Source organism: Vanessa tameamea, chromosome 18 (assembly GCF_037043105.1).
Source record: "Vanessa tameamea isolate UH-Manoa-2023 chromosome 18, ilVanTame1 primary haplotype, whole genome shotgun sequence".
NCBI classification, from domain to species: Eukaryota; Metazoa; Arthropoda; class Insecta; order Lepidoptera; family Nymphalidae; genus Vanessa; species Vanessa tameamea.
The window spans coordinates 7,442,881-7,464,832 of record NC_087326.1 but is presented as its reverse complement, the minus strand read 5'-3'; the positions used below and the strand labels follow the sequence as shown (position 1 = coordinate 7,464,832).

Here is a 21,952-nt window from a genome sequence, read left to right as displayed (position 1 = left end):
ACATATACAATATATTCCGGCCGTACAACAAACATTGTCTGTCAAGTAATAATTTTCAAAAAAGTTTGGAAAATTTAAACGAATTTTAAGAAAAAAATTCGAATTTGGAATCATAATATCAATTCAACTCTACCAAAGGGAGAGTCGGCCTTAAGCCAGGGGTGGCACATTTACAGGCTGACCTTACTTTATTTTACGTAAATAAAAAATCGTATTAATTATGTGTTAAACTAAACATATAATTATTATGTTTGTAGTTTATTTCTTCTACAGGCGGCTACCCGTATAACTCAGAAGATAAGTGACAGTGCTATGGGATGTTGCAATTGCCGCCGCTTCAGGTAACTCCCTTCTCCGAAACATAAAATTGTTTATATTTATTGTGCATACAATAAATTTCATTGAAAAAATCGTTCTTATTATTAAGATATCAGGTTAGGTACACTAAAATAAAAAACAAAGAAAAATACTCATTAAAGATGCACCAAAGGCACGGAATAACATGTTTGTGAAGACAAAAATAAATAAAGTATCTGGTCTTTTATTGGTCTAAAAAGGATAACACTTAAGACCACGTGATTATGTGAACAGAAAAACATGTAATAGAAATATGTATTATGAATCAGGATCGAAATTTTGGACGTAAATCCGTTAGTAGTTTAAACCGATTATTCTTATTCAAATAGAGGCTACTAGATAGTGGTGGTGTTTTCCTGACCGACTTTCGCAACGGCAGCCATTCCCCATGGAGACTAGCCTATAGGATACATTATAGTTCACAAGTGTGTGCAATTGCAAACACAAGTGCCAACTCCGTCATTGTTTTAATCCGATAGCAAATCCATTTATCCGGAAAGAGTTTAGGCGCATGGCCAATGGCTTTATGTGCTCTCCGGAGCACGGGAATGTAAACAGAAGCTCTTACAATTGAAAAAGATTAAGTACCAAATTGATCTAAAAAACATTATCAACATATACATTTATTCATTAACTTTTCAAAAATATCACTAAGAGTAAACGAAAAACTTTATAAATAATATTTATCATTCTTTGTAATTATTTAAGTGTTTCTTATTTTGTTTTCTAAGTAATGTATACGAAACAACTGGAGGAGTATTTTGTCTAATTTAATTCTCAATAAATAACATCTTGTTATTTTTATTTAAGTTAAACTCTTCGAACGCTTGAAGCTGTCAAGCAAAACTTCTTGCATTATAATGCAAATTTATTAGCGGTTTTTTGTTAATTATGTATTTAAGACTTTTATGCATAGTGGATTTGTAATGACGTCATAGGGACAATGTAAATCAAAGTCAATCTGTATAATATATTTTAAATTTGCGTTAGAAATTTCTCGGTATTTCACTGGGCGCTGCTTTAATCCAGATTTTACAGGTTGAAATTGTTTATATTGAATGATTATAACGTGACCTCAAGAACTCTACATACACAAGCCAGTGACGTATTTAAATAATATTCCTGTTTAATGATAAGAATCATTAAATAACATCCTGTAATATATTGAAGATTTTCTCATACATTATTTTAGTAACTACAGTAATAAATTTTAAAGTTTACTAATAATAGGGCACATAATGTTAAAGAGATAAAGAGATTTGATTCCTTTTAATACTTAAATACAGACACCGAACATAATATGGAGAGTGCTCGAATTGTGCCATTCCCCCGTCAATTAGTCCAAACCCATATTAAAATTGTATGTTCGCTTCAAAATTCTATCCGAACCGAAGCCTTTACGAATGCACGCTCGTTGAAATTGCAAATAAAAGAATTTCATAGTAGATGTATTTTACCATTTTGTATTGCATAGAAAATGTATTAAATTATAACTGTATTCATATTATTGTTTTTAAAAAATATTTTTTTAATTAAGATTCCCAAAGTTTTTGACGAAATTTCATTTAGACCATGTTTTAAGTACGTCTTTGGCTCACTCATCACAATTTTTTATTAATTTTATATGACACTTAATATCTATAATAATCTCTCCATCTCATATTAAAAAAAAAAACGAATCAAGCCGGAATCTATTGCGAATATCTTGAAATATCAATATAAAGAAAACCTTGCACGAAGCTTGACTACGCAAAGCGAGTTGATACGCGCAAAGCAACGAGGCCACGAATAGTTAAACCTCTTTGGAAGAGCGAGGTATATTTAATAAACTTTCGATACATATACAAAAATATAAAAAATAATTATACAGTAGATACACTTTTGTTATATTTCAACTGCTTTCGTTTTTACACGTGAGAATTTACTTCACCGGAAACGAGACTAAATTTTAAAGCAACACAACTCCACGTAACCGTATATCTTCTAAAAACTCTTTATTATTTAACACCAAGGAAAGAATTATGTTAGTTCGTATTTTCTTAGAATTTTAGAACGGAATGTGTAGTGAAAGGTGATATAATTTTTTTTATAATTCACTGCTAGATAGACATACGAGTTTGTCAACAACTAAAAGAATCGTATAAACTACAGATATTTTAGATAAATTAACATGTACACTATTTCAAAATATGATTCAAACCAGTTGTTTACTGAAATTACTTTCGGGATTATAAAATATAATGAAATTAATATAGTCATCGATAAAACAGGATGTTTGTATATGTGTATATACACATGTACACGAACATATTATTACAACTATACACGAACGTACGCATGTCACAAATACGAAATAACGTATAGCGCAAATATAAATAAATCGTTACGAAACTTTCCGGAAAAGATTACAGTTAAATTAGCAATATATTTAACATAAGGTCGTGTTATATTAGTCCGTCAGTAACACGAATAGATTTAAACTTTATTGCGAAAATTTCAACAAAGTCAACATTCACGGTTGACGACAAGTCCAAACCATTATTAATAAACAACAAAATGCATTTCCAAATCTATATAGATTGCATTTTATAAAAAAAGCTTAGAAAAGCTTACGTTCGATAGTATTACAGATAAATAGTTACACGGTTTTGTTGTAGTATATTCAGAATTCAGTGAGGGAACAGTAATAGAAAGAAAAATACATATATACAACGATTTATTTTATATAATAACAAAATAAACAAAACGAAACAAAAAACACGCCGAAAAAAAAAAAATTAACATTTATTGCATTAAGGTTTTATTGATTGTAATGAGAAAAATTCGGCAACAGGAACAAGTTATCAATCTGTTAGCATTGACCATGAATGCTGGGCGTCAGTAGAAGCGACAAGGCGCATGGTCGCTTCCGAGTCTTGGCCTGCCAACGTGCAGTTACCCGCCGCCCAGCCGAGCGCGCTGACATGTTGCGTTTCGTTACTGAAACAAGACCGACCACGCGACGCATACGCTAACTCGTGTTGCAAATCGTAAACCAGTGTTTCGTGTGTTGTGTTATTAATTTACAAAAGAAGAATTTATTCGAAAATGACGGAAACAGGATTACGGCGTCATGTTCGTAGATAAATTATTTTAGGGAGTCAAAGCTTTATGTTACCCCGCAATGCTGTCTGTTTGTATGGATATGTCGAATCCATTGGATCTAACGAAACGGTGTTACATCTAAGCCTATCTAGTTCATTGTGGTATATAATGTTCTAAGTGTTATCTGTGATATTTAATTAATTAAATTGTATTTCATTTATTGGAATGACGTTATCGCTTGCTAATTTAATGTTGCTTTATCCTAAATGTGGGTATCACGGTGATACATCAAAACTGTTGGATTATAATTAAATATGTGCAAGCTAATTGGGTTAACTTGCTAACGTGTTCATTCTCTCTCACTGCCAAAATAAACACGACAAACTCTTTTACAAAAAAGAAATATATTTTTTTCAGGACTACATGCACTACACTAATATTTAATTTTTAGTGTACAGTTTAGTCTACAGGGCACTACTTTCTATATTAAATAATATTTAATGTTGCCAAATTCTAAATATAAAACACCAAAAGAAAGAATACCTTTCAAATATTTTTAAATAATACTCTTAAGAATAAAAAATATTTTTATCAGACAAAACAATATCATAAACATAAAAGGCGACTAAAAAAGTGTCGTGAATCTGAATAAGAAAATAAGAAAATGATAAAATAATTTATTATATAGAAAGATATTAATATAATGTTACCAATATAACACATTTATTTCTAATCTTAGCGAAGTTTTCTCTTGTAAATAGTACGAAAGATACAGCATTAAAAAAATATAAATTAAATACCGGAAACCACATGATTCCTATAAATTGTAAAAATAATTTTATTGACTTCTGTATGTAGTCTGGAAACTAGATGTTATGACATACAAATTAAATTCTATTTATTTGCAAAGCTGTACCTAAATTTTTGATACTACAGTAACGTTGAGTTCAATCAAAACAACCACAAGATGGTGTGTCATTCCTAACAAAAAATATCTATATCAAATAAATTCCAACATTTGACTATCCTAAAAATTCTTTAAATTATAAAACGATGCATTTACCAACTGATTACACTTAGATTTAAAACAATGTAAGGTAATACACGAGAGAAACAAACTTAGTTTTCCTATAACGAACAATAAGTTTTATAGAGTAAATCATTATAAAGTCAATACAGGACCTTCAGTATGGTTATTTTTTTAGAAGAGTATCAAGTTGATAATATTTTACATGATAATGTGCATCACAAACAAACAGATCACGTTTTGGCTTTTATTATTTGAGTTAATAATAATTGGTTAAAATAGTATTATATATTTTTAAAAACAACCTCGAATTTCTTACCTCTTTTTTATGTACAGAAATATTAGTTTGCATTTGAAAAATATTTATTTAATCAACAAAAGAGTTATATTAGTCGTAAATTTGTATACGAAATAAATATATTTACAAAAAGTTTATATATATATAGGAGAGTTCTATCCATCTTAAGTATGGCATATATTTAAGATTTGCTTATCTTATATAGATTATATTTTTATTTTATTTCAATGTCATGACGACACTACGGATACGTCATCGTGTTAACTGATACCCCAAGTCAACCAGGGTCCAATTGCCGTAATCCGCATAATGTCACACGTATTGCTTACATCCACTTGAGACTTGACATTGCAATATTATTTACCATTAGGATCACGTGGTGCCAAGACTATTGTACTCGATTAATTCATGTTTATTAAACAAATTAACGATATGATGAGCCCGGTATTGGATGCCTACATCCTACATCACGACTAATTGTAGCTTTGATGTGTCGTAGCGTGACTTGAGAAAAAAATACTACCAAATAGAAATTAAACGTTAAGACATATTTTATTTAAATATTCTTCTAATAAATTAATATATTAAATTGCCTAATTAGATACATTATTATATATTAGTCAAAATTCAAGTAATTTTGTTTTGTCATTCTTCAATTTGTATCCTGTTTAAAACATTCAAATTACATCCATTTTTCATTTCCTTGTTTTATAACGACGAAAAGTATCAATATGTTATTTTAATACGATATTAAGTAATATTTCTAAGACTTAATTGATATAACCTTAATTCCGAATAAAGATATATTTTTTGCAAATAACAAAGATCCATTTTTTATTTAAAATAGGAAGTGTTTCTTTCATAGTTCCGTTAAAATTTCAATCACAAAATATTAAAGCAGCAAATTCTTAGATCACAATGGTACTTTTTACGAACGTTTATTTTAACAGTAACATTTTTTTTAGTGCTAATGCGGTAGTTACCGCTTTTTTCCCTGAGGTCACCAATTACAAAAAGCGTTGCAGAGATGTAGTGTTCAGATTGAATAATTCGATTGAAGTCGTCAGACAAACAAACGACCATTCGATTTAATTTACTATAAATAGCATGTGTGCACAATGCTGTGGAGATTTTAAAATCAGTCTACCGTTATTGTTCACATTTATTATCAATTGGATTATAGTTGTACTTTTATATTTTTAATGTTTATTCGATTCCGATTGAATGATAACTGAACATCGATTAAAATTATGTCAGCGACGATTGAACCTCTTGTAAAATATAATCGATACATTTTTCACTTTACGTTACATTTAACGTGATAAGAAATTGCTTACATATTTTGTATATTTTATAAAGAGATAATCTTTTTTTTTTAAATTCGGTAATTTCAACGTTAGGACGATTTTAAATATGGTAGTGTACTATGTATGTATGTTGTGTTGTTATGGACAAAGGAGGAGAGGAGACATGCGTTACTAAAAGAGTGATAAGTATGAGTGTAGAGGAAGGGAGAAGAAGACGACTTGAGAGACTTATGGATGGAGTGTGGGAGGAGGGATATGAGAGAGATGAATGTGAACTATCAGATGACGAATATTAGAGGAGAATGGAAAGAAAAGACATGCTGCGACGACCCCAAATTAATTGGGACACGGGCAGGGCAAAGAAGATGATAGAGCACTAAAATATAGGTTGTAGCTCAAGTAGGACGCAGGACAAGGCTCGCTGCCAACCACTCAAAGTTTTACAATATCATTAAAACACATGCATTGTTTAACGAGGGGTGATTTTTCTTTAAATTTCTTTCACTAATTAAATTTTATATTTTCCTTAAAGGTAACACTTTTACTTCTATGGTATTTTTATGTTTCTCGTTTTACTAATAATCATTTACAAAATGTTTGAATTTGATGAATTTAACAGGACTTAAATACTTGCTGTCGTTTGTAATTTGGCATAAACATTAACATTACCCTTCTGGCGTATTTCGGGTTCTCTAAATTAGGGTTTTGTTAAACCAAGGAATTTTCTTTAGGAAAACTAATACATTGTTTTCTTTTTTTTTAATTTTACTTAACTGTACCTGTTAGTGAATTCTTGCAGCTGAATTTTAAACAAGATTCAAACGGATGCGCGTTTTAGCTGAAATTCTAAACACACTTTTAGGGCTGGTTATATAATAATTTATTCTTAATGGCTATTATACTTAATGAAAGGTTTTTTATATTTCCTTTTTATACTTATAATTGAACAAAATCAATTTCTTCACTTTTTTATAATATCTTATTTATTGAGTATAATTTATATTTTTAAATAAATATAATTATATTATAATTATAAACCGATATTTAAGTATTTTATAGAGTTATGAATATTTTACAATGTGGCAACATTATGAGGTTACAAAAACGGCGAAACGAAAATTGAAAACATCCCAATTTATATTGCATCCCATTGCGGTGATTGGCAACATATCGCGATATCGTTTAAAACACTTTTAATAAATTTGTGACATAATCTATATATTTATATATAAATGATATATAATTTGAGTCGTAATATGGATAAAAAAATTACTTTTACTAGAGTATTTAGTTATAACCTATTAACATATTTTAGGAAATTTAATATTTAATAATTAAAGACGACAGACAAATTTTAGGCATAAAGTTAAGGGCTTAAAAAAGGAGAGCCTTAATAAAATTTCTGTATTTTTTTTATATTAGTTTCATATATAATATGTCATTATTGATTCCAATAAAATTGTTTATATCAATGCATTATCGATATTCATAAATTCTATAATGAATTGCAGCAAATCGAGATAGGTTAATGACTCTTGGCTGCAAAACTGTTCGTAAGAGGAAACACAATGTTATATATCTTTGGCAGGATTTTAATCAAAATATTTGAAAATAGACTCAAATTAATTCCAATTATCTCTGATATTACAGAATTATATGTTTAGAAAATTATTGATAAGGAATAAAATTTAAATACTTATAATCAGAAGAATATTCTTAGTTTCAAAAACTAAGATTATTTTGATATTTAAAATTATTTCATTTTTAAATTTATTAAGTAATTATAGAATCACATTTCGAACATTATTTTTCTTCTAGTTTCCTCGAACAGCTTTCAAACTCTTCACACTAAAAGGAAAATAAAATTACAGAAAATAATTATTTATGAGCAGAAGTGCAATGATAAAAAATAAATCATATGTTGATTATAATTATTCAGGAGAGTTATTTTTTTGTAAATAAATGTATATTACAATAAAGAATTATGGAGATAATAAATTAATTAAATTAACAAAAACTAAACGATCAAAACTTCATCAGATTGAATCATTACACACACAAATTTTTAATATTTAAAAAAATGTTCAAATAAAATATACGCTTTCCGTTTAACTTCAATTTAGTAATACTTAACCTCTGGAATAAAATTCATTTTGTTTGTACTATCGGGTAAATTAGAAGTTAAAAAGAGATCTAGGTTAGTTATTTGGCGTCGATCTTGGCAATGATCTCAAAAATAAAACAGTTTAAAAAAACAGACATATGGAATCTACATATATCATAGCATCACTCAAAACAGATTGTGTTTATTTAATTTGTCAAAATATTGTCAGTGTGTAATTATTTTCTTTCTTATTTTAGTATAATTGTTTGCTAAAGTATACAAGAATCGGAGTGAAAACGAGGTTTTTGATTGAAATGGAATTTGGAGTATACTTTTGATGATTTTTACTTTTAGTGATCCATTTAACAACATAACACACATTTATATATACATATGAGTGTGTGTGTCTATGGATAATGTTAAATGAAATTATTCTATGCAAGATTATAATGTATGGGCTATTAGGAGTTATTATTCGTTGATTTTGATGTACATAATTAATAAGAGTATACATTTTATAAGTAAAGTAAGCGGTTGAGTTTCTTGTCACTTCTTCCTAATTCCAGTTCTCTCTTTCAATAGCTTTCAGTTATAATAATTTTTGTATCTAATATTAAGCAAGCGATTTTAGGTTTTGAAAAAAAAGTTTTCCAAAGCATCATATCTACAGATTTAGAATAACCGCAACCTGCCGAAACAATTTCGTCATTTCCATGAATCAAAACGATCCATGCCAACAAATTAATAAAAACAAAACGTAATATTTTTACTACGCATATATAACTCAAACCTTTAAACATTCGAATACCATAATATTCTGAATATTATGTCTTATAAACTACAACGTAGGTCTGGCGTTCACTGGCCTTTAGGCCAAAAAATACAGTCATGAGATTAAATATTTCGAGTATCTCTTTTCATATCGTTCCAATACACTTCAATATTTTGATTAAGAATCTTTGGAGGTTGAAGCAGACGTAAATTTTTACCAACTCTATATTTACGATTCAACTTTGATGTTTGTGCCAAAATCAACATAATCCTGATATGAACAAATGGCAACACTGCGTAGTACAAAATAAGTTTTAAAGGAAGCTATAAAAAGCAATGTTACCCGTATATATTTTATATATATTTTAATTTATATAAATAAGGAAATTAAATGTATAGATTATAGATTAACTTGGTGGAAGGGCTATGTGCAAGCCAGTCTGGGTAGGTACCAACCACTCTTCAGATATTCTACCGCCATATAGCAGTACTCAGTATTGCTGTGTTCCAGTTTGAAGGCTGAGGCAGTGTAACTACAGACTCGAGGGACATAACATCTTAGTTCCCAAGGCTGGTGGAGCATTGGCGATGTAAGGAATGGTTAAAATTTCTTACAGCGCCATTGTCTATGGGTGGTGGTGACCATTTACCATCAGATAACCCATCTGCTCGTCCGTCTACCTATATCAAAAACATAAATAAAGTAACAGTGTAAAGTTTAAGCCATAAAGCTTACTTAAAAATTGATTGAAAACTTAAAGAAATACATTAATAAAAGATAGATAAGTTATCTTGCCAATGACATTCTCCGTTCTATAGCTATCATAGTTCAACAGTGTACGTTATATTTTCTAAAGAGTATTTTTTGTTTCGGCGTTCAAAGCAAAACAGGTTTATTTTTATTGCAATTTCATGTTTACCTTTCCGACTGTTTTCTTTTACGCAGTAACATTGCGCAGTAGATATTATGCACGGGTGTAGGTGCAAACACAGGTGCACTGTATTTCCTCACTCTCATAATTCAATGAACAAACCGACACGACCGGAGAGAGGTCAGGCGCAAGACCAACAGCTTTACTTGCTTTCCTACGCAAGGAATTGTAACACTGCCAACGACCTAGCTCCCGACTGATATTGACTGAACCTTGACATATTATATAAAACTGACCCAATAACATTTTACTGGACCTGGTATTCAAACCCAGAAGGCCGTAATCTACATCCTGATTAGCTATTTATCTGGTGGGTACTTTTTTTACTACATTCGTAATTACGTAACATACGGCAGGTGTCATAAAAAAACAATATTTTAAACTATAACTGCAGTTAACCGCCACGTGAACAGCTAATCACTTATACAATTCCAATGTTATTTATTAAGGTATAAATTATCAATATTACTTCATCGTCGCAGTATTGTATTCGTTGTGCAGTAAGCATGCCGTGTGCATCTAAAGAATTACCTGCGCTCATAGTGCGCTCAGACGTCTCGAATATACACAAAAGTTGATAATTGAAACATATGAACCGATGCAGTGTATCTCTTAATAATGGATCACGAAGAACAGCTATGTTTTTTAAGAAAAAACATTCGATCACCGAGTATTCCATGAGTAAGATTTTTGCTTTTTTTCCTAAAATGTAAAGCGCATGGCAGTGCGTCATCCAAGTTGTCGTGTAGTTATTCTAGGCCACACGTGATACATACGACTTGAATTACTTAATAATATAAGCTTATGATTAAAATAGTTACAAATAAATAACATACTTTTATCAACAGTACATATTAATAAACAGGTGTTTCACTCCTGTTCACCGCTCAATTCAATTTAACGACCAATATCATAATGTGGTGCAAAGTATTTGTATTTATAACTGTAGCTATTTTATACTTCGGGATACATTGGAATATCAGAAACAACAGAAGCCCAATTTGAATTCTGACTTGTTTTGGGCAAAAAATATATATTATAAAAATAGCTAATTATTTACACAAATGTAATAATTACTTTTTATAATATGGAATAATATTATATAAATGTATTCTCAATTTCGTGCTTTTGCAATGAATAAATTTTCCTATTATAAAAGCGTACAAAGTACCACGTACACTTAATTTGAGCACCGCTACAAATTATACGCTGCCTCTATAAATTGGGGCAGGTATAAACCCATTGAAATAATCACGTAGACACATTGTAAAAATCCTCATTATTACCATATGTATGTATTAACAAAACGTATTTTTCACTCATAGATAAAGCAACGTATTCGAAAGATACTTTGTAGTAGGCGTTACGGATTATAATGTTCTAAGTCAAGCAAATTATAATACAACTCAAAATGTATCATTTATGTACTCGTATCTATATTCCTAAATGTCAGATTCAGCAACCATATGGCTTTGTTTTAATCGTTTACTAAATTTTGCTTATTATATCCTTATGGATACCTTTTTATTAATAAATCAGTCTGAAACACATTAAATATATTTCCCTTTATCTAAACTTGAAGAAATTTATTTCCTAAAGTGTACGAATAAGTACAAAAACAGTTTGAAATCAGAAGCGCACAAAAACAAACATATTCGTTCACATCTGTCTACCCTCTAAAAACTCGAGCCGCTCGTCGGTATTGTCAGATGAAAAACAGGGATAGATTTCAAAAATGCCGTCTTAACAAACGTCCTACTAATATTATTTTCGCAGAATAAATAACACCACCAAAAGAAGGTCATTTAATTATCTCCCCGGGACTCATCTTCATACCAAATTTTATTTAAATTGGTTTAGCAGTTTAAGCGTTAAGAGGTAACAGACAGAGTTACTTTCGCGTTTATTATATTAGTATAGGTTGAAAAAACAAAGATTTTAAATTAATATATTATTATTGTTTTATTAATTACTTACATTATGGATAATTATGAATACTTTTTGGATAAAGACGCTTGATTTCTGATGGCTCGGGTTCTGTGAATATTAACATGTTTGTAAAACTGGTAATTCGTTGAAGCCTGGTTTTACCGTATTTTACTTTTTCTATATATATTAGAATACATATATTTATATATTATATCCCCTGGTCAACCGTAACTGCTATAATTATTTAGTACTTACAAAAGTTCATAAATAAATAAGAGATTAATATAATTATATTACAATATTCTTCGAGGATAGAAAACAGAATACATACAATTCAATTTAAATATCCTTATGTGAAAATATATGCAATTGAGATAACATTTATTGAATAATAAGTATAAGTGCACGTGTTATACAATAAGTGCACTTAAATTAACAAATAGGTACATGTTAAATAATTAATCAGTGTTTTATAACGCTTATAACTTAATTAATAAGTGATTTCGATAATGTATAAAATAATCAATACAAATAAATATCGATTATTACTGTAGTTTTTAATACCGCACTTCTACTGTATATGTTTAATTTATTAAATAAACAATGAATATCTTATATAATGAAACTTTTCTAAGAGTCTAGTGAACGATTTGTATATAGTATCATCTACTAACTATTTAAATTATCCTATAATAAATTTATTAGGAACACGTTGCAAACAAGCAAACTTGATTGCCTACTCCGTACCTAAATAAACTAAGAGTCTTATTATGAAATTAGGATTCGTTCAATTTATAAATAAATCTTGAATTCTAATAAGTATTTTATACAATTTGATATATGAATGGTGTCTTATAATTATTATTAATATTACCCAAGAAAAAATACAACGATTTTAAAGTAAAACATTTTCCTTAATATCAGGACTTTGTTATTGATAATGTGTAGTAAGCGGCGGTAAGTCCCCCGGTAATATACTTTATAACAACTTAACATCGTTGAATACATTATTGTCATTAGTCACAGTCAAAGTTTACGACGAAAGAAAAAAAACATAACACTTTGTTTCTGCTAAAATCTTGAAATTTAAAAACCGAAATAAAATTGGATGAAAGGTACAGAGCAAAACAAAAATTAAAAAAAAAAAGTTGTATTTCAATAAACAAATAAAAAAAAACTATAAATATAAAATTGCCTGCATTAAGATATATTACATAAATAATAATAAACTAAGGACTTATAAAAAGTTGAGATACAATTTTATCTCTTAGCATTGATTTACATTCCTTTGTGTTGCTTAACTGACTTTTATTGAGACGTTGCAATAATTTCTAAAATTGATTGATAACTCATGCGCCCTTGTCATGAATTTGTATCCGCTTTAAGCCAGTTTAACTACTCAACTAGATTTAAACGGCCCACTTAAGGTAAGCGGTAACCTCTACGTACAGATTACTTAAATTAGACCTTTGGATTATAAAAAATATAAACGACTTATTATATAAAAGATATAGGCCGAAAATATGATTTAGGATATATCCTTCCTGTTTTTAAGCTAGAAAACAGCGATACAAACTACTCATGTTTTTAAATTACATAACCGGTGAGTGGTTACATATGCAGATAAAAGCTTAAGCTAGTTTATAATAATATATTCATTATTATTATTCAAATACTTTACAAAGTTTTTAGTCGTACGAACAAATTATTCAGGATAACGTGAATTTCAGCGAATAAATATTTTCTTTAATAACAACAACGTAAAACTAATCAAGTCAATTTTACAACAACTATTCTAATATTTACATTTTATTATAAAATATTGGCTTTAAAAACCAAACAATGTTTTTGTAATAATAAAAAGATCTAACAACAGAGGTCGGAAATTGTCGTTTTAACAATTGTTTGTCAATAAACTTTATTATGATATAACAATGACCGAGATAGCATCACCTGTTTAGCTTATAGAATAGAGTATTATCCGCTGCGATTCAATACATTGTGATATTTATTTAGGATTTCTAAACTTCGGTTGGAGATTCTTTCACAAAGTTTTTTACTACATATTATTGAAAACTGTACAAATATTCTTCGTCTAACAATAATAGCCGACATCTGTTTTCAAAGTTCTTACAAATGCTTTTATTATTCAATAACAACATCTATTTTGATAGGAAACTTTTTTATATTTAAAATAATAAAACTAAATTATAAAATTACACATTCGTAAGTTTTATTATTATTTCCACAAACTAGTGTTAGTCTTGTCAAAGTTGATTTATTCTAAATCCTTCAATAAAATTATATTTTATCTATAAATAGGAAATAGAATTTATTATCCTAAATATTTCAATGTTTATTTCATCTCAAACTTTTAGCACACGCTTAAATTATTTTAACTTCCTTTTAAAATTTAACAAATAGAAATACTTCACTGAGAGTTATTATGTTGCAAATAAGTTGACAGTCGTGGAGAATTCTGACTGATAGCGTTCGTTCCATATGACAGCCACTATATATTTTTGTTTAATCTGTGGCACACACCATATAGTAAAACCTCTTTTCAGTGGATGAGTACTAGATACCATGTCACGCTTATTGAAAACACTCAATAGGTCATTAGGTATGCTCAGTGGATTCGTTGCTAAGCGATTTCAATTTTTATTTCAATGTTTGGCAAATATGAATGATTTAAATACACTTTCAATAAGATATTATGTAATTCAAAATCCATGAGTTTTCTGCATATTAGAAAATATTATTATATATTTAACTCTACCGTTTCATAAATTCAAATCATTTGTAAAAAAAAACATTGGTATGTATTCTGTATCTAATAATATACCTTTATATTATTCTAAACAAATTTATATAGATAATAAAAAAGCGTGGAGTTAATGCTTGTTGAGTTCCAGGCAGGATATATTACATACAAATATAATTATATTTAACTAACATGACTGTATTTTTAGATGTTGAAAAAGAGTAACTACTGAGTTTCTTGTCGGTTCTTCTCGGTAGAATCTATATTCCGAACCGGTGGCAGCTTCACTTAATATATTTTGTTAAATGACGATTCAAAAGTGCCTGTAAAAAAATATTGTAATATTATGTTAATGTCCTGTTTTCTAATCTTGCTAAGAAATTGAATTTGTTATAATTATCTGAAATAAACAAAATGTTCAAAGAAAACGTACATCTATCGAGATAAAAGCAAGAAAGCTTTTAAGATTAGAAGAAAGATAGGCGGTGACCTTTTCTAATATCACTAAGCTTCTTTGGTCACCTTTGTTCGCTACAGTTCAAATGCAATGTAACTTCCACCTTCCCCGAAAAAAAAAACCTTTTTATATTTAAAAATACACATAACTTTTATTAAAGCCAATTGAAATAAAATGGATGTGAGTCGAGCACTTTTAATTAAAAGAAATATATAAATTTTACAATTTTTTTAAAATACTCATACCACTCCATTGCAACGACTCTTGACTAAAGTTTTCATCAAGATACATAGAGAGTTATAAAGTTATTTTGTAAATTAAAAATGATAAAAATGTTTCTGTTGACTTCTGACACTGTTCGAAACGTCAAATTTAGATTCTACCGAGAAGAACCAGCGAGAAAAACAATAGTTTATTTAAATTATGTATCCTGCCAGAATATGAGTACTAAAGACTACACACAAAACTTGGCAGACGTTATCATGCCTTTGTATAATGTCCTCCTAGCCGATTTCGGCTATAGTGACCACTGCTAAAAGAAAAAAAAACAATACGTAGAACATATAACGGACATGTATGTGCACGCACACTAGTACAATCTCTTTTCCCTTACTTTCATAATCCGATAGTACGGAAAATCCGACACGACGTATAACAGGCTATTAAAGCTTTTTGTACTTTCCAAGACACGGGAGTGTCCCACAGCCAATTATCAATCTCCGAACTGGTACTGAGAATATCTCGCTGGATAAACCCAATCTTCTTTTACTAGACATTCTAGATTTAAACCTAGGCTCTCAGGAACGCCAGCCTTATATGCTAGCCAAAAAAGACCCGCTGAGTTTCTTTCGCCGGTTCTTCTCAGGTCGGGGTATTTGGTTTTCCGAACACGTCGTGTGTAATTTGACTATCAATAAGTATGTGTAATGCTTCTATATTGAATAACGGAATTTGAGTTTGAGTTTGAAAAAACAGACCAACGAGGCAGTCCTGTCTATATATTTACCAATTGTCAAAGCGATTGGTGTAACGTTATAGAAGTTAATGTATAACGCCATCTAGTGGCGAGTTACAACAAAGTATATTATAAGAACTTTATAAAAATATACATTGATATGCAGCCTTCATGATAGATATGAATCGGTCAAATCGGAAGTCTAGTAATCTCAAACAACATGTTCATGCGAATTCCTTTTTTTATATATTAAACCTTTTCACCTTACTGTCGCAGCCCGATAAGATAATTGAATTATTGACCTTGTTAATAAGAATATGAGGAAGTGCATTTAATAAAACAAGTACACAAACAAAGTAATAACTTATGTTATTTTTATGGACCGTGTAATAGATGCGATTAATGAACGGACATGTTATGACAGACGCAACTTTTAAATGAAATGTACTCGTATTATTATTCTTTATTATAACGTATACGGAAATAATGAAGATCAGTTGAGTAGTTAATACGTAAAAGCGTAACAAACCAACAAATAAACGATATAATTTTCGCATTGAAACCAATTGTTAGGATATCGATTTTAAAATAATAAATATAGCTCTCTTTTTTTTTAAATTAAATATTGGCGAAGGTTTTTAATTAAATTGTAATGAAATTTTAAAAAGGTTTTATTTTGTTAGCTTCATACTCGTACGACGTGTCCTTAACAAATGGCGGCAGGCAGTCTGCCAAGTATGGTTGTCGTACCGGTTTATTCGAGGTGCCATATCAAAAAGTGTAATATATATTTTAATATTAAAATAACTCCTTCATCGCCAAAAGATTCATTGATAGAGGCAAAAAAATGTTTTATTTAAAATAAGTTAACACTTCGTTTCCTTACCTTACGGCCGTGTTTTTTTAATTATTAAATTTCGTAACTTGGTCTATACCTAAAATAGGCATAGATTAAATAAAAAAAAAAACAATAACTGCATTCAGCCATTCATAATCACAAATATACATATTCCTAGCGTTAAAATGTGCATACGCAAAATTTTATCTCAGTTCGCACTCAATAACTAAACGTTCGATTTTAAGAATTCATATTATTATAAATGGTCTGTGTAAAGAGTAGTTTAAAGGTTATATATTACTACTATGCCACGAGTCGTCGCGTCCGAGTCGTGTCCACGACTTAAAAAGGATAAAAACTATAATTATCAACAAATGTATTAAACGGACTTGTTGACTCAAACAGCACGTGAAGCCGCGGAGTTCAGCTAGTATATGAATAAAATATGTTTAAAAATTATTGTTTCGTTAAAACTGTAAAAAGTCTAAAGAAATAAATCAATACCAGTAAAATAGTATTTTACATACACATATAAAAAAGAACTATTTTCATTTAAATTTCCACTTATTTACAGAGCATAAGCAAACATGCTTGAGAAAATTTTGGAATTTGAGCAAATATTTTACCTTCAACATACCATTAGCCAACTTTGTGTTTAAATTCTCATATATCACCCCTCACAACATAAATAAAATAATCGAAGTACACATTTTTGAAATGGATTTCTTACACTTAACGTAGATAAACAAGTATAACTGCCTAAACAAATGTTATATACTCATTAAAATTATGCGGATGTGGTTTATCATAAAACAGTGTATTTGCCACATTCATATTTGCGAGAAACCAAGAATTGATAACATAAATAAAAATAATATTGTAATAATATTTATATAAAATATTTAGGGATCATTGCCGATTGGAAACTACCGACGACTTCCATCTACGAGATCTACTCGCTAAGAAGGAATTTCTGTTCGTTTATACGTATTTTAAGCAAATGCGACGAAATTTTTAATTTTACTGAATCTATACTAATATTATAAATGCGAAAGTAACTCTGTTCGTTTCCTCTTCGTACTTAAAACGCTGAATCGGTTTCATAAGCTGTTTTCCCCTTGAGGCGGTAAAATGCGGGTCACAGTTTGTGTGATATAGGAAAAGTTCTCGCGAGTGAAACCGCAAGTTTAGCTAGTATTATATAAAACATAAAATAATTACAAAATTTATAAAATGTATGAAGATAATAATAGGTTTCAATGATTTAGCAAAATATTGAATACTGAATGAAGCCTTTATAATTATCATGACAAAAATATACGAGATAATGTAAATAATAAACGATCTTATCAACACGTAATACGGATTAGAATAGAATAAATTTAATATGGCCTTTGTAATGAAAATTAATGTACGTTAAATATACAAGTAATATTTTATATTTTTATTACAAACCGTGTTTCTAGAATCATATTTTATCTCACTAATTAGGGAGTATTTCATTCTCAACTTAAATATATTATGCATTTCCATACTTATGAACTTTTTCTCTTTAGAATGTAATGCTCAAATTAACTGTTCGTGTATTGTGCAAAGACTTACTATTAATAATAATGGGATTAGATAATTAGTAATGGAATGGTAGGCTTATCGTAGTAGTAACCACCCACCACCCACTTACTTGGTTATTATATCGCCAAGCTACAAACACCGAAACACACTAATTTCAAAATTTTAACTAGTTATTCAAGCTAAATATTTCAATATAATTTAATTATTTATTAATAATAGAGTTTTAAGTGTCATATCACTTCTAACACTTAACACATCAGACATCACACACATATAGGTACAAACCGCTTAATAATTTCTTTGCATGTGATATATTTTAATGTAAATGCTTCGCTATATATTATGTAAATATATTTGAACAAAGTGTAAAAAGAGCAGGTAATACAGATACAGGTTTGTTTAATAAATAAATTCCGAATGCCCGATGTCATTATGAATTGACGCATTATCTATTAATATTATAACGCAATATATATAATACCCACAGTGAATGAGCCATGAATAACATGCACATAGGACATATCATATTAAGTTTGAAGGTAGGCGATTATTTTATTTAGGCAAAGATCCTAATCCTAAAGTTCAAAATAAAAAAAAAATTGAAACAATTTCAATATCGAGCGAAAATTTATATTGCTAAATAATAACTCATAAAGATAAGGACTGAATAGTTGATATGGACCTAACCAAGGTATCACGGTTCAATGACGATAAGCATGCATCACTTGATATTGAAATGATAAATAAGATCGATGACGTCACTTGCTCTCCAAGACACGTGCCTAATGTTAAACAACACGTAACTCATCACTGGTTGACCAGTAAAATCTATAAATATTTAACATCTAATAAAACTTTGTCGGAGACTCAAGGAATATTATTGAAAAAGATCGTTTTGTGGATCGGCTTATTTGAAATGTTTATACTTCATTCAATACAATAAATAAGCACTTTGAAAGTTCAAATACTGAATAATACAGAACTATATTAAATGTAAACCTACCACGGGTTCGAAATGTAGATTTTACCACTCCAAATTTGTAACATGAGATTTTTTATAATGTATTTTAATAATAAAATTTATTGACTCAATTCATTTATAGTCGGCTGTACCAATATTATTTTTGTTTGAGGCGTTTGATTTACATATTTTGTCTGGTGTGTCTATAAAATATATGTAAATAATTATTGTACATACTACAATATATAATATAGATTATCTTTAACTGAATCGTAGCTCATAAAACTTCAGATTTCAATACCGTGGTTTCAAATTCCTGTTAGGGCCATAATTATTTGTTATTGGATTTCTGTCAAAAAATACTCAGTATCATGTTTATAATTTGAGATGGCTTAGAAAGCACACCATTGGTAAAAAAACATTGGTCTTGGAAGGAATAAAAAGGACATCTGTGTTGCCGCGCACACCCGAGCACTGTGGAATCTTGCGCTGTTAAATGGCGCAGTCAGGAGAACAATACCTCATAATCATATGTTTTAAATATTGTTTTGAACGGTGAAGTTAATCGCCACAAATCCTTAAAAAACATTTTATAGTCATAGCGTTTTTTTAATTAAATTTATCTATAATTTATTGCATAATAAATTAGAAAAGAGAAGATAAATTTTACATCTGTTGTAATAAAATTATTCAACATCGTGACTTATCATTTGTTAAGTTTTATCTACAATATAGACTAATATTATTTCATAATATTTAATTATGCAATTAGCATATCTAAGGCCACATATACAAACTGAGATTTAAAGATCATATTAAAAATTATTATCCTAGTCCTTATCACCATAATTCTTGCTCTTTACAGTTTCGGCGTCAAAGCTGTTGTTTTAACATTTCTATTTATTTCTATAAAATTTAATTCAATTTAATTTATACAGTGAAGTATTGCGCTAGCGTATTGTTAATCAAAGTAAAAACTACGAAACGAAAACATCCAGATCTAAGATGAACTGGATAGAAAAATAAGTTCGATTCCAAATTTTCTTGTCAAATAATATCGATTAGAATTTGGAATATTAGAAAGAAAATTCATAAATCGATAAAACTTCATATTTTATATTATCTATCTAAAACTATTGACAAAGTTCATCGACCCTTGTTAGGCCTTCCTTTTAACATCTCCATACATACAACGCTTCTTGATAGTACAACATTAAATTCAGTTAAAATGGCTCTCCAACGCTGATTTTATATTTATTTAGTTATATTTTCTTAAATTTTCAAGTTAAATCAAGGACCATTTTTAAGAAACATTCGATATTACTTAGATAATGGTCGGTGTTGCACTTTGAAATGAAGTTAATTATGTATAAAAAGTAATTTCCTTAAAACTTTTCCATTACTTACTATTAAAAAAATTATAAAACTGATACTGTATTACCGGCGATGAGAAAAAAACTAGCATAACCGCACTGAATGATTTATTAGCATGATTCAAGCGCTTTATTTTCTTATGTCATGTATTTAATAAGCTGTCTATCTATTACATAGCGCTTAGTTTATTTTGATGAAAAAGGAAAGAAATGAAACAGATAATGAACTATTAATAATATTTATTGTAAGTTGGTTCCCGTAATCATATGGGCTTGTGACGGTTGTAATGTTTGCACTATATAAATACCTATAAACTATACCTACGACAACCAAAGTTGAATTTGAAATATATATATATATACAGTTTGAAAATACAATATCTTCGTAACCAGCATTATTTTTAATCAAGTCTAAATACTACGATCTTCAATATTCGTATAATAATTGAAAAGTTTAAATGATTATAATCATATTTTCGTTTCCTTCGAAAAACAATTTTTCATTGTAATTATTATGTATAGAAATAGTAGAATTGAATTCGATTTTATGAATTCTTAGCCTCTGTGTCTTTTACATCGAACACATCAAATTGAACACACACATCCCTATAGATGCTCTTTTAATTAGCCCATTGTTATTAGTCTTAAAAGCATTCTGTATCTGTGATTTCACAATGCACATATCACGCAAATACAATTTATATTTAAATTCTCTGTGCTAGATTTTAAATTAGGTCAAAATTAAATATGTAATTATTTATAAAACCGTATCTTTACCCAACATTCGCGCTGCCCATAATCGCAAGTAAATTATGTAAAACAAGGACTCTATGCCCTTCATAATCTGCTGTTTAAGCCTCAAGACTTAAGCCTTAGTTAATAAAAAACGGACTGTCACGTAACTTATTTATATTTGTTAAAGGCGCCTTCTTAAGGAGACGGATTTGAAGCTGATCCACGACGAAGCTCAACTTCGCTTCGGAATCTCAGAAATATTTTTACTATATTTTTCTGCACTACCAATAAGGTTATGTGGAACGTGCTACGCGTGATACACTAGGCTCTGTTTGTATAAGACCTTTACGCTAATAAGTACTTTGGCTTAGTGATATATAAATATATATATATATTATGTCATAATAAAATATAAAAATAAACAAGTAATAAAAACTATTGTAAAAGTGCCACTACAGGACTTTAAAGGGCTTAAATAAATAAATAAA

General features: G+C 29.1%; 1 protein-coding gene across 8 annotated transcripts in view; it reads left to right on the top strand.

Moving 5' to 3' along the window:
* Ih (I[[h]] channel) overlaps window positions 1–21,952 on the top strand; it is a 242,028-nt gene that overhangs the window by 158,469 nt on the left and 61,607 nt on the right. Inside the window, exon 1 of one of the 8 annotated variants that reach the window (XM_064217695.1) lies at window positions 3,287–3,471. The exons of 4 other annotated variants lie outside the window; for them this stretch is intronic. Coding sequence is in view for 1 of the 4 variants with exons in the window: in XM_026635649.2 (XP_026491434.2) it covers window positions 10,471–10,561 (91 nt within the window). In the remaining 3 variants the exon portion in view is untranslated. Of the gene's footprint in view, window positions 1–3,286; window positions 3,600–10,384; window positions 10,562–21,952 lie in introns of those variants that run through there. 3 more of the 8 variants (XM_064217694.1, XM_064217696.1, XM_026635649.2) reach the window with 3 other exon arrangements.